Below are 15,054 nucleotides of genomic sequence, written 5' to 3'. Positions count from 1 at the left end.
CGGTCCCAGAGAGCTCCCAGTCGAACTAGAGTAAAGGCCAGAAATGGATGGAGCAAAGGATGGCTGGGCCGGGAGCTCTCCATGCAGCTCGGGGAGAGCCACCCAGGCTGGTGTGTGCTGCTCCAGGCCCCTCAGCCCCACAGAGAAAGGAAGAGCAGGGAGCTCAGAGAAGCGCCACAGAGCTGCGGAGGTTGGGTCACTGCCCGAGGACAGATTAAAGGAGCTAAATCTGTCTGGCTTGGCACAGAGGGGACATGATAAGAGTGAACAAATATGTGAAGGGTGTGGGTGGAAATAGGAACTGTGGTGTGTGCAGACATAGTGCATGTCACGTGTGTAAACGTGATGTGTGTACAAAGCTCTGTGTGTGTGTGTGTGTGTGTACCAGGATGTTACACGTGGGTATGTCCAGGCATGTGGCTGTGTACACACACATGGGGCGTTTGTGTGCTGGTGCCAGGCTTCTAGTCTGCCACTGCAGGGAGAAGTGGGACAGGGGGCCCCTACCGTGCCGCTCCAGCCATTTCGGGAGGGGGGACAGGGGCACAGGGCTGTGCAACCTTGGGCAGAGCCAATCCAGGAATCAGCCCAGCACCTTTGGGGCCACAGTGTCTGGGCCAATTCCATACCCGAGTGTGTGTGTGTGGGGGGCAGTCACCAACAGACACACACTGGTGTACACACAGGCATGGGCATAGCAGGCATCCATCTACGCGCACAGGCATGCAGGTACACATGGGCCCACATCCTGGCGTGCACCCCCCATGCACTCACATGGGCACACGCACAGGTACATGCCAGGTACCCCAGCACACCCACACACGTATGTCCCCCTCACAATGACACACTCACCCCCCCAGTGCACTCACATGGGAACGCACACAGGTACCCTCGGCACACCCACACATGTATGTCCCCTCACAATGACACCCCCCCCAGTGCACTCACATGGGAACACACACAGGTACCCCTGGCACACCCACACGTGTACATCCTCCTCACGACACACTCACAGCCCCATGTACTCACATGGGCACACACACAGGTACCCCGGCACACCCACACACGTACATCCCCCTCACAATGACACACTCACCCCCCAGTGCACTCACATGGGAACACACACAAGTACCCCGGCACACCCACACACGTATATCCCCTCACAATGACACACATCCCCCAGTGCACTCACATGGGAACACACACAAGTACCCCGGCACACTCACACACGTATATCCCCTCACAATGACACACATCCCCCAGTGCACTCACATGGGAACACACATAGGTACCCCTGGCACACCCACACACATATGTCCTCCTCACCATGACACACTCACACTCCTTTCCCCCCGTGCTCCTTTTGACACGCTCCCATGTGCTGTCTCACACTGTCCCATTGTCCCCTCTGCAGGCCTGGCAGTGCCACAGGCTCCTGCCAACTCTCTGCAGGGGCTCCCGGTGCCTGCTGCTGCCTAGCTCTGCAAGGCCCTTCCCCAGCGTGGCAGCCAGCCTCGGCCCCCCCAGGGGATTCTGGTCCAGAGATCCCCACCCTAGGGAACCAGCACCCCTGGGTCAGCCCACACCAGCTGGCTTCATGATTCTCTCTGTGCCCCTCCGGGGACGCCCTGGGTGGTTCTTTATCAAAGGAGCCTGCTCCTTGATATCCACGTGTGCGGGGCTGCAGCGCTGCCCGCCCCCGCCAGGTGCCGCCCGGTTCGGTTCGGTTCGGGGCTGCAGCGCTGCCCGCCCCCGCCAGGTGCCGCCCGGTTCGGTTCGGGGCTGCAGCGCTGCCCGCCCCCGCCAGGTGCCGCCCGGTTCGGTTCGGTTCGGTTCGGGGCTGCAGCGCTGCCCGCCCCCGCCAGGTGCCGCCCGGGGGCGGGGGGAGGAGTTTGACTCGAAGTTTGGAGCCGAGAGTGAAACTTCCCGTGGGAATCGGGAGCGGACCGGGACTGAGCGCGCAGGGCCGGGCCGGGCCGGGCCGGGCCGGGGCAGTGAGCTCGGGACCGAACCAGTGGGGACCTGGCCGGGGTAGCACTGTCGGAACCGGGACCGCAGGTTCCCCGCCCGCCCGCCGTGGGTTGCAACCCAGACTGCGGCGGCTCCGACCCCCCAGACATTTGGATCGGGCCGGTCCCTGCTGCGCCAGGATGTTCTGCCGGAACCACCGGAGCCGAGTGACCGTGGCGCGGGGCTCAGCCCTGGAGATGGAGATCCGGAGGGGCCGCTTCAGGCTCAGCCTCCTCGGGGACACCCCCCAGGTAGGAATCGTCCCCGCCCGCCATGCACCGCCGCAAGCCCCCGCCCCTGCCAGCCCCGAACCCCGATGCCTCCAACACCCGGGGGGCGCCGGGGTCCCCCGCTTCTCCCTGCGCCTCGTCCGTCTCCGGCTTCTCCTTCCCCGGTCTCCGCTCTCACCTGCGGCCGCGCCACGCTCCAGCCCGGGGGCTGCCCCTGCCCCTGCCGACCTGGGCAGCTCTGGGGCTGGGAAGTTTGAGGGACCCTCCGTGGGCTTTTGAGGCTCCACAAACAGACGTTGTTATGGCCCCACAGCCTCCTAATGTAGCGCTGAGCATTGGGGTCAGCACTGCCAGAGGAGAGCGTCCCCTAGAGAGCCCCCTGCCCCACAGCCCCCTAGTGCAGCGCTGAGCATTGGGGTTAGCACTGCCAGGGGAAAGTGCCCCCTACGGAGCTCCCCATCCCTGTAGCACAGTGCCTGCGCTGTGCTGGGTTGCTGGGGTCAGCTGGGTCTGCAAAGCACCACTTAAAGTGGGAGGATAGATTCCCCCCCACCTGACCCTCCTCTTTCCATCCAAGACCTAGGAGCCCCTAGTCCACCCTCTCCAGTCTGAGCGAGTGGCCTCCTCGCACCCTGCGGCACATGGAGAGACTGAGATGGTCCCTGCTGACCCCCCACCCCGCGGCGCCTCGCTGGAGCATTGGGGTCAGCGTGGACGGGGAGGGGAGAGCAGAGCGCCCCCTCCAGAGACCCACCCACCACTGGCCAAGCCAGACCCTGCTGAGATCATGCCCACGCGGCTGCCAGCTATGGGACCGGAAAACTGGGTTTCTCGCTGACTTCAAGGCCATTTGACTTGCATTAACTGGGCAACAAGCCAGCCGGGGACTGGCAGGGGCCTGGCCCCCCGGCGAGGGGTGTCACTGGCTTGCCATGTGGGGTCCCCGCTGTGGGTCGGCTGTGCTGCCGTGGTGGCAGTGCCCCCTGTTGGCAGCTGGGGGGAGGTGGCTGCCCCCCAGGCACAGCGCTCTGCCTCCTGCAGGGCGGGTGCTGTCAGTGCCCTTTCTGAGACACGGAGAGGTGAAGCCGAGCAGCCGTTTGATGGGTGCTAGGAGGGAGAACATAAGAATGGTCAGACCAAGGGTCCATCCAGTCCAGTGTCCTGTCTGCCGACCGTGGCCAGGGCCAGGGGCCCCAGAGGGAGTGAACCTAACAGGTAATGATCTAGTGATCTCTCTCCTGCCATCCTTCTCCACCCTCTCACAAACAGAGGCTAGGGACCCCATTCCTTCCCATCCTGGCTGATAGCCATTAATGGACTTAACCTCCATGAATTTATCCAGTTCTCTTTTAAACCCTGATACAGCCCTATAACAGGGAGAGGGTGGGACTGGGAGTCAGGACTCCTGGGTTCTCCTCCTGGCCCTTCCGTTGCCTGGCTGTGTGAGCCTGGGCAAGCCCCTTCTCTCTGCTGGAGCCAGGCTGAGCTGGGCCAGGCCTCCCATCTCTCTCTGGGACGTGTGGGATTTCAAACCCAACCCCTCCCTGCCAGGCCTGGTCAGTGACTCGGGGGGCAGGAGGCACCTGGGGGTGGGCTCTGGCTGGTGCGGTTCCTGGCTTGTCGGTGTCACACAGGGGCACTCAGCCGCTGCAGACTCAGGGAGTGCAGAGCAAGCTGCAAGCGGCATGGTGCTGGGCCCAGCATCCCCAGCCGCGGGGGCGAGATCTAGGACTGAAACCTGGCTCTGCACCCCGCCCCCAGCTCCCCGCATGGCAGCACAGGACACTGCTCCTCTGGAGCCCCAGGCCTGGCACTGCACCCAGGTCCCTGCATGGCAGCACAGGGCACCACGCCCTGGGGCCTGGGTCTTGCTGAGCGAATCAGACTGGTGGAAAGCAATCCCATGGGGCGCGTGCCCCACCCAGCACAGCTCCTGGGGAAGCCATGCCTGGACTGGTTGTGGCTGGAGGGCCCATGGGTGGCTCAGAGCTGCATCCTGCCTGCAAGTCATGCTGGGTCATGCTGAGAAGCAGGCTCTGGAGTGGGAAAGGGCTGCAGGAAGACTCTGGCAATGTCCCAGCCTGGGTTCCTGCCCTGCATCCCTGGTGAGTCTTTCCAGTGCTGCTTGTGGCCCCACAGATGAGGAGTCCGTGCCCACCTTGTGCCCGGCTGCAGAGCATCCTCGTTTCTTCTGAGTGTCGGCCAGCCCCATGGGGACAGGGGGGTGCAGGGTCATTGGCAGAGCTCTCTGCTCCCCCCCACTTCCCATCCCTATTAGCAAAAGTATGTGCCCCAGGAAGTGCCCATGGGTCCCCGACCACGGGCCTCCGCAGGCTCCTCTAGCTCCCAGTTGGGCTGTGGGCACTGCTGCTGCTCCCCACATGTCGGGGGGCTGCTGCTGGGCTGCCTGCCTCTGCAGCCTTACCTTGAGGCGGGTGCATGGGTGGCCAAGCCAGGCCGGGTGTCTGGGCTCTGTGGGGGGAGGCTGAGGCTGCTTACAGGGCACAGGAATCTCCCCGCCCCGTGTGTGCCCTGGGATGGGAGCAGCCGTCTGCCAGCACGCGGGGCACTGAGGCCTGGTCCACCCTTAGGACGCTGCCTGCCCTGTGGGGAAGGAGGGGCTCTCCTGTGGGTGCAGTTAATCCACCTCCCGAGAGGCGGCAGCCAGCTCCACGGCCGAGTTCTTCCATCCACCCAGGACTGGCCACCCGTGGACTCGGGTTGGCTGAATTACGCCATTTGGGGATTTCCCCACCCCTCAGTGATGGAGTTAAACCGACCTAATTTCCTAGTGTAGATCAGGCCTGAGTCACCTGCCCATCCCCTGCTCCTGGGGATGGGGTGGGGGACGGAAGCGGAGAGACACCTGGGTCACAAGGGACTTGCTGCACCCCCAGAGAATGGTGCTGGGTCCCAGGTTCTCCCCTTCACGCTGGAGAGTCCCCAGGCAGTCTAGCACCATGCCCAGCCCTGGGCATGGAAAGGGTTAACTCCAGCTCCTTCTCCAGCCTGCCACCTGCTCCTCTCCCAGGGGAGCTGCACCTGGCAGCAGGTGGAACAAAGGCCCCTGTTCTCTCCTGGAGCTGGGAATTCCCGCTCTGCTGCCTAGGGCAAGGCTGGGGCTGGCACTTCTGAAGGCTAATGCCCCCCGCCCCCCAGCAAGCCGCAGCCTCTCTCTCACCTGACCCCAGCATCCCGTGCTGATGGCACTAGCCTGGCCTTGTTCCCCGCCAGCCAACCCTGGCCTGCCCCCAGCACCAGGGGCCCGCCTTGGCCCTGCACCCACCACCTAAAAACACTCGTATTAGTTCCACAAACCAGAAAACAGCTCAGCCCAACACTCCTGCTCAGCCCACCCCATTGAGAGACTCGTTAAAAGTCCACGGTCAATCAGAGGAACTGTATTTTGGGGGTAGCACTAAATCAGGCCGCCCTCATAAGAACCTAAGAATGGCCAGACTGGGTCAGACCAAAGGTCCATCTAGCCCAGAGTCCTGTCTTCCAATGCCAGGTGCCCCAGAGGGAATGAACAGAACAGGGAATCATCAAGTGATCCATCCTCAGTCACCCATTCCCAGCTTCTGGCAGACAGAGGCTATGGACGCCATTCCTGCCCATCCTGGCTAATAGCTATTGATGGACCTATCCTCCATGAACTTATCTCGTTCTTTTTTTGACCCCTGTTATACCCTTGGCCTTTACAGCATCCTCTGGCAAGGAGTTCCACAGGTTGACTGTGGGTTGTGTGTGTTAAACATTCTGCCTATTAATTTCATTTGGTGACCCCTAGTTCTTGTGTTATGAGAAGTAGTAAACAACACTTCCTTATTTACTTTCTCCACCCCAGTCATGATTTTATAGACCTCTATCATATCCCCCCTTAGCCATCGCTTTTCCAAGCTGAAAAGTCCAAGTCTTATCAATCTCTCCTCATACGGAAGCTGTTCCATACCCCTGATCATTTTTGTTGCCCTTTTCTGAACCTTTTCCAATTCCAATAGATCTTTTTTGAGATGGGGCAACCACATCTGCACACAGTATTCAAGGTGTGGGCATAGCATGGATTTATATAGAGGCAACATGATATTTTGATTGAATGTCATCTGCCATTTTGTTGCCCAGTTTTGAGAGATCCTTTTGTAGCTCTTCACAGTCTGCCTGGGACTTAACTATCTTGAGTAGTTTTGTATCATCTGCATATTTTGCCACCTCACTGTTTACCCCTTCTTCCAGATCATTTATGACTATGTTGAATAGGACTGGTCCCAGTGCAGACTCCTAGGGGACACCACGATTTACCTCTCTCCATTCTGAAAACTGACTGTTTATTCCTACCCATTGCTCCTATCTTTTAACCTGTTACCAACCCATAAAAGGACTATTCCTCTTATTCCAAGACAGCTTACTTTGCTTAAGAGTCTTTTGTGAGGGACCTTGTCAAAGGCTTTCTGAAAATGCATCCGATGAAGTGAGCTGTAGCTCACGAAAACTTATGCTCAAATAAATTTGTTAGTCTCTAAGGTGCCACAAGTACTCCTTTTCTTTTTGAAAATCTAAGTACACTATATCCACTGGATCCCCCTTGTCCACATGCTTGTTGACCCCCTCAAAGAATTCTAGTAGATTGGTGAGGCATGATTTCCCTTTACAAAAACCATGTTGACTTGTCCCCAACAAATTATGTTCATCTATGTGTCTGACGATTTTTGTTTTTTACTATAGTTTCAACCAGATTGCCAGGTACAGAAGTCAGGCTTACTGGCCTGTAATTGCTGGGAACACCTTTTTAAAAATTGGCGTCACATTAGCTATCCTCCAGTCATTTGGTACAGAAGCTGATTTAAATGAGAGGTTACAGACGACAGTTAGTAGTTCTACAATTTCACATGTGAGTTCCTTCAGAACTCTTGGGTGATACCATCTGAGGCTGATGACTTATTGTTTAGTTCATCAATTTGTTCCAGACCCTCCTCTAATGACACCTCAATCTGGGACAGTTCCTCAGATTTGTCACCTAAAAAGAATGGCTTAGGTTTGGGAATCTTCCTCACGTCCTCAGCCATGAAGACCGAGGCAAATAATTCATTTAGGTTCTCCACAATGGCCTTATTGTCCTTGAGTGCTCCTTTAGCATCTCGATCATCTAGTGGCCCCACGGGTTGTTTAGCAGACTTCCTGCTTCTGATGTACTTAAAATATTTTTTGCTATTGCTTTCTGAGTCTTTGGCTAGCTGTTCTTCAAATTCTTTTTTGGCCTTCCTAATTATATTTTTACATTTCACTTGCCAGAGTGTATGCTCCTTTCTGTTTTCCTCACTAGGATTTAACTTCCACTTTTTAAAGGATGCCTTTTTGCTTCTCATTGCTTCTTTTACTTTGTTGTTTAGCCACGGTGGCACTTTTTTGGTTCTCTTACTGTGTTTTTTAATTTGGGGTATACATTTAAGTTGAGCCTCTATTATAGTGTCTTTAAAAAGTTTCCATGCAGCTTGGAGGGATTTCACTTTTGGCGCTGTATCTTTTAATTTCTAAAAACAATGAGGAGTCCTTGTGGCACCTTAGAGACTAACAAATTTATTTGGGCATAAGTTTTCATGGGCTAGAACCCACTTCATCAGATGCATGGAGTAGAAAATACAGTTGCAGGTATAAATACACAGCACAAGAAAAGATGGGAGTTGCCTTACCAAGTGGGAGGTCAGTCTAACGAGACAATTCAATTAACAGTAGGATACCAAGGGAGGAAAAATCACTTTTGTAGTGGTAATGAGAGTGGCCCATTTCAAACAGTTGACAAGAAGGTGTGAGTAACAGTAGGGAGAAATTAGTAAGTGGGAAATTTAGGTTTTGTAATGACCCAACCACTCCCAGTCTTTATTCAGGCCTAATTTGATGTTGTTGAGTTTGCAAATTAATTCCAGTTCTGCAATTTCACATTGGAGTCTGTTTTTGCCTTTTGAGTTGAAGAATTGCTACTTTTTGGTCTGTTATTGAGAGACTAGGGAGACTGAAGTGTTCTACTAATATTTGAATGTTATAATTCCTGATGTTAGATTTGTGTCCATTTTTCTTTTGCATAGAGACTTCCCGGTTTAGCCAATGTACATGGCAGAGGGGCATTGCTGGCACATGATGGCATATATCACATTGATAGATGTGCAGATGAATGAGCCTCTAATGGTGTGGCTGATGTGGTTAGGTCTTATGATGGTGTCTCTTGAATAGATATGCGGACAGAGCTGGCACCGGGGTTTGTTGCAGGGTTTGGTTCCTGGGTTGGTGTTTTTGTTGTCTGGTGTGTAATTGCTGGTGAGTATTTGCTTCAGGTTGGGGGGATGTCTGTAAGCAAGGACTGGCCTGTCTCCCAAGATCTGTGAGAGTGATGGGTCGTCCTTCAGGATGGGTTGTAAATCCTTGATGATGCGTTGGAGAGGTTTTAGTTGGGGGCTGAAGGTGATGGCTAGTGGCGTTCTGTTACTTTCTTTTTGGGCCTGTCCTGTAGTAGGTGACTTCTGGGTACTCTTCTGGCTCTGTCAATCTGTTTTTTCACTTCAGCAGATGGGTATTGTAGTTTTAAGAACGCTTGATAGAGATCCTGTAGGTGTTTGTCTCTGTCTGAGGGATTGGAGCAAATGCGGTTGTATCTTAGAGCTTGGCTGTAGACAATGGATCGTGTGGTGTGATCTGGGTGAAAGCTGGAGGCATGTAGGTAAGTATAGCGGTCAGTAGGTTTCCGGTATAGGGTGGAGTTTGTGACCATCACTTATTTGCACTGTAGTGTCCAGGAAGTGGACCTCTTGTGTGGACTGGTCCAGGCTGAGGTTGATGGTGGGGTGGAAATTGTTGAAATCCTGGTGGAATTCATCAAGGGCCTCCTTCCCGTGGGTCCAGATGATGATGTCATCAATGTAGTGCAGTATCCTACTGTTAATTGGGTGTGGACACCTACACGTGCCCAGGTATTGTCCCCCCCCCCCTTCAACTAAAAGAAATGTATGTTTGTTGAAATTTCTCAGTGGAGAATGGGTTCACGGCCAGCTGTAGTGTGTGTGCACGGCAGGGCCCCAGGACAGCATCTCCTACCTAGAGGCTGCCTGTCCCCAGCCTGGCTCACACAGGGCCAGGACTTGGTGTGGCTTTCCTCCCTGCCTCAGTTGCAGAGGATTATGGGTCTGGGATCTGCCACCAACGGATTGGGCCAGGCCTTATGGGCCCTACTGCCCTGGCCAGCCTGCACCCCTGGCATCGCTAGCTCTGTGCAGGGGCTCCAGGATAGAATCCCCATGGGGAGCTGGGATATGCCTGCTGGTCCCACCCATCCCATCCCCAGGTACCTGCCCAGGTGTGTCTCCCTGGCTCCACCCTGTACAGGGGAGGGGGGGTTTGAGTGCCCCCTGGTGTGCAGATCCACGTCAGTGCAGGTGAGAGCTCTTATGGCCACTCCAGGAGCCGCGCGATGGGACAGGTTTGGGCGTAGTGCCCGTGAGAGCCTTACCACCTCAGAGCAGCCCTGATGGCAACACCCAGCATTGCAGCCAGTTTGCCTTGGGCGTGCCAGGTGGCCTGGGGGCTCTCGCTCCTCCAGGGTACCTGAAGTCCAGGCTAAATGCCGAGGAATGGAAACTCTTCACCTCCCTGGACTCAGTCCCCAGCCCCCTGCACCCTCTACCGGGCTCTGCAGGGCTCTTTCCCTGGAGTCCCTGTTCCTGCCAGGCCACTGACCCTCAAGACATCTTCCCTGGAGTCTTTAGTCTGGTTCTCTCCAGGCTGGTCCTTATCCCTGGTTTACTGCCCAGGCCAATGGGGCGGGGGAGGAGGGGAAGTGTTCGGCCGTTCACTGGCCTCATTCACCCCTGCTGCCCTCTGCCACCAGGGCCAGGCACCTCCATCTCTCCCTTCACAGGGAGGGGAGTCGCCAAACTCCCTCTGAAGCGCTTCTATTATTTCTCTTGCCAGTTCCTCCCTCCCCAGCTGTGCCAGCTCTTCATCCAAGCCCTTGCTCAGCTCCACAGACTGCCCCCTTAAAGGGCTCCGTCCCCCCATTGCTATCCCCAGGGGCAGGGCTGTGGGGAGATGATGCCCCTCTCCCCCAAGGAGACCAGTGGGCCGTGTTGCGTGTCTGGGGGCATGCTGGGGACTGGCTGTACCTCGGTGGCTCTGGCATGGACCCAGAAGGCCTGCGAAGGGCAGGGGTTAGAGGGTGGTTGCCACAGTGGATTTTAAGGCAGCCTGACAGTGGCATGGGGGGGCTACATGCCCTGTGGTGTCCCCAGAGCTGTGTGCGGTGCTGATGGGCTGGGGATGCCTGATGCCACCTGCTCAGTGCTGTGGGGGCTCCTGGCAGGCTGCTCAGGGCCGGGCGTGCTCGGTCTGGGGTGCCAGGAACCTGGTCTGGCTGGGGCTCTCATTCACAGACCCGCCTGGAGCAGCATCTGCCTCCTTGGGGCCTAGAGGGGGAGGATGGGGGCCTGTGCGCTGGCACGAAGCCCAGGCAAAGTGGAGTGGCCTGGCAAGACTGTTCCTGCCTGTCGGGAGCTCTCACATCCCTGCTGGTCCCTGGGAAGTGCCATCCCCTCCCCCTGCCCGGTGGCTCTGGGCCGTGCCACGGGGGTGCCCTCAGAGTGCTTGGAACCTGCAGCTGCCCCCAGTGGGTGGCACCTGATGGTGGCACCTGGGAGCCTGTTGCACGGCGTCTCTGACAACTGTGCTGGCTCTGGGGGCAATTTGGGCAGGGGGATGGGCTTTGGTCAAACCATACCTGTCCCCCTTGGAGCCTGGGTAGAGCTGGCAGCGCCTGAGCCCTGAGTGTTTGGGGGTGGGGCTGGGACTAGGTGCCAAACATTCAGCCCCGTGTGAGTGCCGAGAGTCCTGGGCGTGGGTGGGTACCCCGTGTGAGTGCTGAAAATTCCTGGCAGGGAGGTGCCTTGTGTGGGCACCAAGTATTTTAGGAGGAGAGAGGGCAGGCTGGGTGCAGAGCGTCATCTTGGGGTCGGGGGGGGGTGCGTCAGGGCGCAGAGCGTCATCTCGGGATGTGGGGGAGCTGTCTGGGCACTGAGCGTCATCTCAGGATGTGGGGGAGGGGGCGTCTGGGCACTGAGCCTTTTCTGAGGTATAGGGGCACTGTCTGGATGCCAAGCGTTATTTGGGTGGCGTTGGGAGCTATCTGGGCGCCGAGTGCCCTCTTGGGGAAGGGGGACCATCTGGGCACCGGGCATCACCTTGGAGCATGGGCGCCTTCTGGGTGTTGAGCATCCTCTTAGGGTTTGGGGGCTGTCTGAGTGCCAAGTGTTCTCTGGGGAAGGGGGGCTCTCTGGGAGCCAAGTGCCCTTTTGGGGTTTGGGGGCTGTCTGGGTGCTGAGCGCTATCGGGGGGTTGGGGCTGTCTGGACACAGTGTCATATTCGGGAGGGGGGGGTTGTGTCTGGGCACTGACGGGGGTGCCGTTTCCCATCTGGATCCATCAGTCCTGCATGGGGAAGCAACAGCGTGCGGGCTGGGCCTTGTGTTCAGGTTGTAGGATGGGCCCTATCTCCCTGTCTCGCTGGTCCTGGGTTCAGTGGATTCCCTGCCTGGCCCCTCTGTGCTACCCCAGGACTGGGCTGGGTACCCAGCCCCCTGGTGAAGGCTGGGCATGGAGGCTGCTGGAGGGGGGGCGCCAGGGCCACGCATGGGCCAGACAGCGGCAGTGGAGCTGGAACATTTTTAATAGTGGGGGTGCTGAAACCCAGCCCCCCCGCCCCCGAGCTGAGGCTGGGAGCAAAGCCCAGGGTGCTGGGCCGGCAGCCAGGCCTCCGAGGGTGCTGCAGCACCCCCTGCACCCCTAGTTTCCGCGGCTATGGGCACCGTGGGCTGCTGCTCCGGCGTGTGTGCTGGGCACAGATCCAGCAGTGGCTCTGCCCCCTGCCAGCCCGGGGGCCCCGCAAGCCAGGGAGTCTCCCTGCCCGGCGCCAGGCGGCTCCCCCGGGCTCCCCCCTCCGCTCTGCCACGAAGTGGCCGCGTGGCTCTGGGCGAGCCCGTGCCAGGGCCGCTCTGCACCAGAAGGGGGCGCCCCGGGCCGGGCCGGGCCGGGAGCCCCCTGCAGGGCCCGGGCGGCTCAGGCCCCTCCACGTGCCAAGGGAAGCGGGCGCCCAGCCGCGCCCTGCCCATCCCCGTGGGCTCCGGCCCCCCCCGCCAGGTGGGGCCCTCCCGCGAGCCAGGCTGAGCGCGGACCCCGGGGCTCCCCGCAGCGAGATCGGGCCAGAGGCCCGGGTGAGGGGCAGCCAATGGCTGGAGCCGGCGGGCTGGGCCCGGCCCCGCAGCCCGTCGCGGAGGGGCCGCCCCTGTAACCCGAGCCGGGCGGGGGCTGGGCGGGGAGGGAGCCGGGCTGGGGCCGCCCGGCCGGGGCGCGGGCAGCGGGGAACCGGCGCCTGGAGGAGGCGAAGGTAACGGGCCGGGTTGTGCGGGGGCCGCCGGCACGAGGGGGTATCGCCCAGCCGGGGGGCAGCGCTCTGGGGCACGGTGCTGTGGCCGAGCCCTGACCTGTGTGCAGGGCTGCGAGTGGGGGGCCTGCCCTGAGCCCTGCCCCCCCGGCCCTGGGCTGGAAGTGGGGGGCCTGCCCTGAGCCCTGCCCCCCCGGCCCTGGGCTGGAAGTGGGGGGCACTGAGCTGCAAGTGGGGGATGTTGCCCTGCACTCCCAGCACTGGGCTGCAAGTGGGGGGCACTGGGCTGCAAGTGGGGGATGTTGCCCTGCACTCCCAGCACTGGGCTGCAAGTGGGGGGCACTGGGCTGCAAGTGGGGGATGTTGTCCTGCACCCCCAGCATTGGGCTGCAAGTGGGGGCACTGCCCTGAGTCCTGTCCCCCCCGGCACTGAACTACAAGTGGGGGCCACTACCCTGAGCCCTGGCACTGGGCTGCAAGTGGTGGGCACTGCCGTGCCCTGCCCTGCCCTCCCCGGCACTGGGCTGCAAGTGGGGGGCTCTTCCCTGCCCCCCCTCTGGCACTGGTCTGCGAGTGGGGGGCGCTGCCCTGGCCCCTGCACACTGGCTGCTTGTTCTGTGGGAGGAAAATTCGCGTTACTGGGGCTGGGATGAATGGGCCTTTTCTCTTCACAGCTGGGCCCGTGGCTGGTGGCTGGGAATCCGCTGACGGAGACAGCCGGGGGCCGGGGGAACGCGAGGAGGCAGCGAGCCCGCCCCACGTACCCTCTTGCTCTGGAGAGGCTGCACCAGGGCTCTGGGTGAGATCGGGGAGCCCTGTCCTGTGCTGCTCGGCCAGAGCGGGGCAGAGCTCGGGGCACTGCTCGCAGGCACCTTGCACCTGACCCTCCAGGCGGGGGAGAGCGGGGACTGCAGGGTGGATATGGGCATTGGCTGTGCCCTGGCGAGCAGGCACCTGTACAGGGGCACTGGGGCTGCCAGTGACTGGGCCGGGCCGGGGCTGTAGCGGGTTCCATGGACACGACGGCGAGGGACAGGTTTGCAGAGATGCAGGACAGGCTTCGGATCCTTGAAGACCTCAACATGTTGTACATCCGGCAGATAGCGCTCAGCCTGCAGGTACAGCTCCTGTGGTGCCCCTGCCAGGCTCCTGCAGTGCCCAGCCTGCACTAGGGGCGGCTCCTGCATCTCACCCTGGCACTCGCCATGGCAGAGTGTGGGGGAGCACCAGGGAGGGTGCCCGTCCTGGAAGCCCTATGGCCTGTCGGTGCCAAGAACACATGGTTACCCTGACGGGGGTCCAGGGAGCCAACCTGGCTTTGCTGAGCTCCAGCCCATGCTGGGTCTTATTGCAGGGACGAGCGAGGGCAGAGCTGGGGCTGTTGGGCATGGAAGGGGCTGCTGGGATGTTGAAATGGCTGAGGGGCTTGGCTGGTGGTGGTTTTGCTGGGGGCAGTGTCCCGCATCCCGTGGCTGCAAGCAGCAGGTGCCTCGGGCTGGCACACTGGAGCAGAACGGTTGTGCTGAGGGATCCCAGTGAGGTGATTAACACTGGTCTGGGAGCCCGGACTCCCGGGTTCTGACACCCCAGACTCCCACCACCCAGTCAGCCTGCAGCATGCATCTCTCTGTGGGCAGTGAGCTCAAGATTGCGTGTGGGATCCTGGCTGGGGTGGAGTAGGCTGGCATGGTTCCAGGGCGGTGCGTGGGCTCCTGTGTGTATCGGGATCCATGGGGCAGCGCGCGCAGCCTGGCTCCGTGGGGCAGCCTGGCAGGGGTGCACATCAGTGCGGGTGTGAGGGGCTCATGTGCAGATGGCACCTTGGAGGGAGTCCGGTGCAGGGGCCAAGACCAGACTCTGACTGCAAAGATCAGGCTGGCAGTGTGTGCCCCTGGGCAGAGCATGTGCCCAAATGCGTCTGCTCCCATGGGGAGACCCCGTTTTCCAGCCGGCGACTTCTCCTGGTTGGTGCTGGCGGGAGCTGTAGTCTCCACAGGACCACCCCTGGCCCTTGGTACTCTAGCCCTGGGGAGAGCACAGAGCCATGGGGGATGGCACCCGGGTTGTGTCCGGGCATCCCTTGGCTGGGCAGCGGCACAAAGGATGTGGGCAGGCCGGGGCCTGGCCCTCGCCCTCCATACTGCCAGGAAGCTGCTGCAGCAGGTTTTGCTCACCAGCTTCCTGCTCTCAGGGCAAACCCAGCCCCTGGGACCATTTTCTGACCCCGGCTCTGGGAGGGGAGTGGGGTCTGGTAGGTTGGAGCAGTGGGGGAGGTGCTGGGAGCCAGGACTCCTGGGTTCTGGCCCCGGCTCTGGGAGAGGAGTGGGGTCTGGTAGGTTGGAGCATGGGAGGAGGTGCTGGCAGCCAGGACTCAGGGTTCATTTTCCAGCTCTGCCA

General features: G+C 59.8%; 1 protein-coding gene across 9 annotated transcripts in view; it reads left to right on the top strand.

Moving 5' to 3' along the window:
* Nucleotides 1-1,799: 1,799 nt before the first annotated feature.
* RTKN (rhotekin) overlaps nucleotides 1,800-15,054 on the top strand; it is a 36,624-nt gene continuing 23,369 nt past the window's right edge. For 4 of the 9 annotated variants that reach the window (XR_006280676.1, XR_006280677.1, XM_038398647.2 and 1 more), the window contains exon 1: nucleotides 1,802-2,261. Coding sequence is in view for 7 of the 9 variants with exons in the window: in XM_038398647.2 (XP_038254575.1) it covers nucleotides 2,151-2,261 (111 nt within the window). In the remaining 2 variants the exon portion in view is untranslated. Of the gene's footprint in view, nucleotides 2,262-12,595; nucleotides 12,661-13,331; nucleotides 13,776-15,054 lie in introns of those variants that run through there. The other 5 variants (XM_043512923.1, XM_038398648.2, XM_038398652.2 and 2 more) reach the window with 4 other exon arrangements.

The sequence above is a fragment of the Dermochelys coriacea genome, chromosome 4, assembly GCF_009764565.3.
Source record: "Dermochelys coriacea isolate rDerCor1 chromosome 4, rDerCor1.pri.v4, whole genome shotgun sequence".
Taxonomy (NCBI): domain Eukaryota; kingdom Metazoa; phylum Chordata; order Testudines; family Dermochelyidae; genus Dermochelys; species Dermochelys coriacea.
This window is presented reverse-complemented; position numbering and strand designations above follow the sequence as displayed.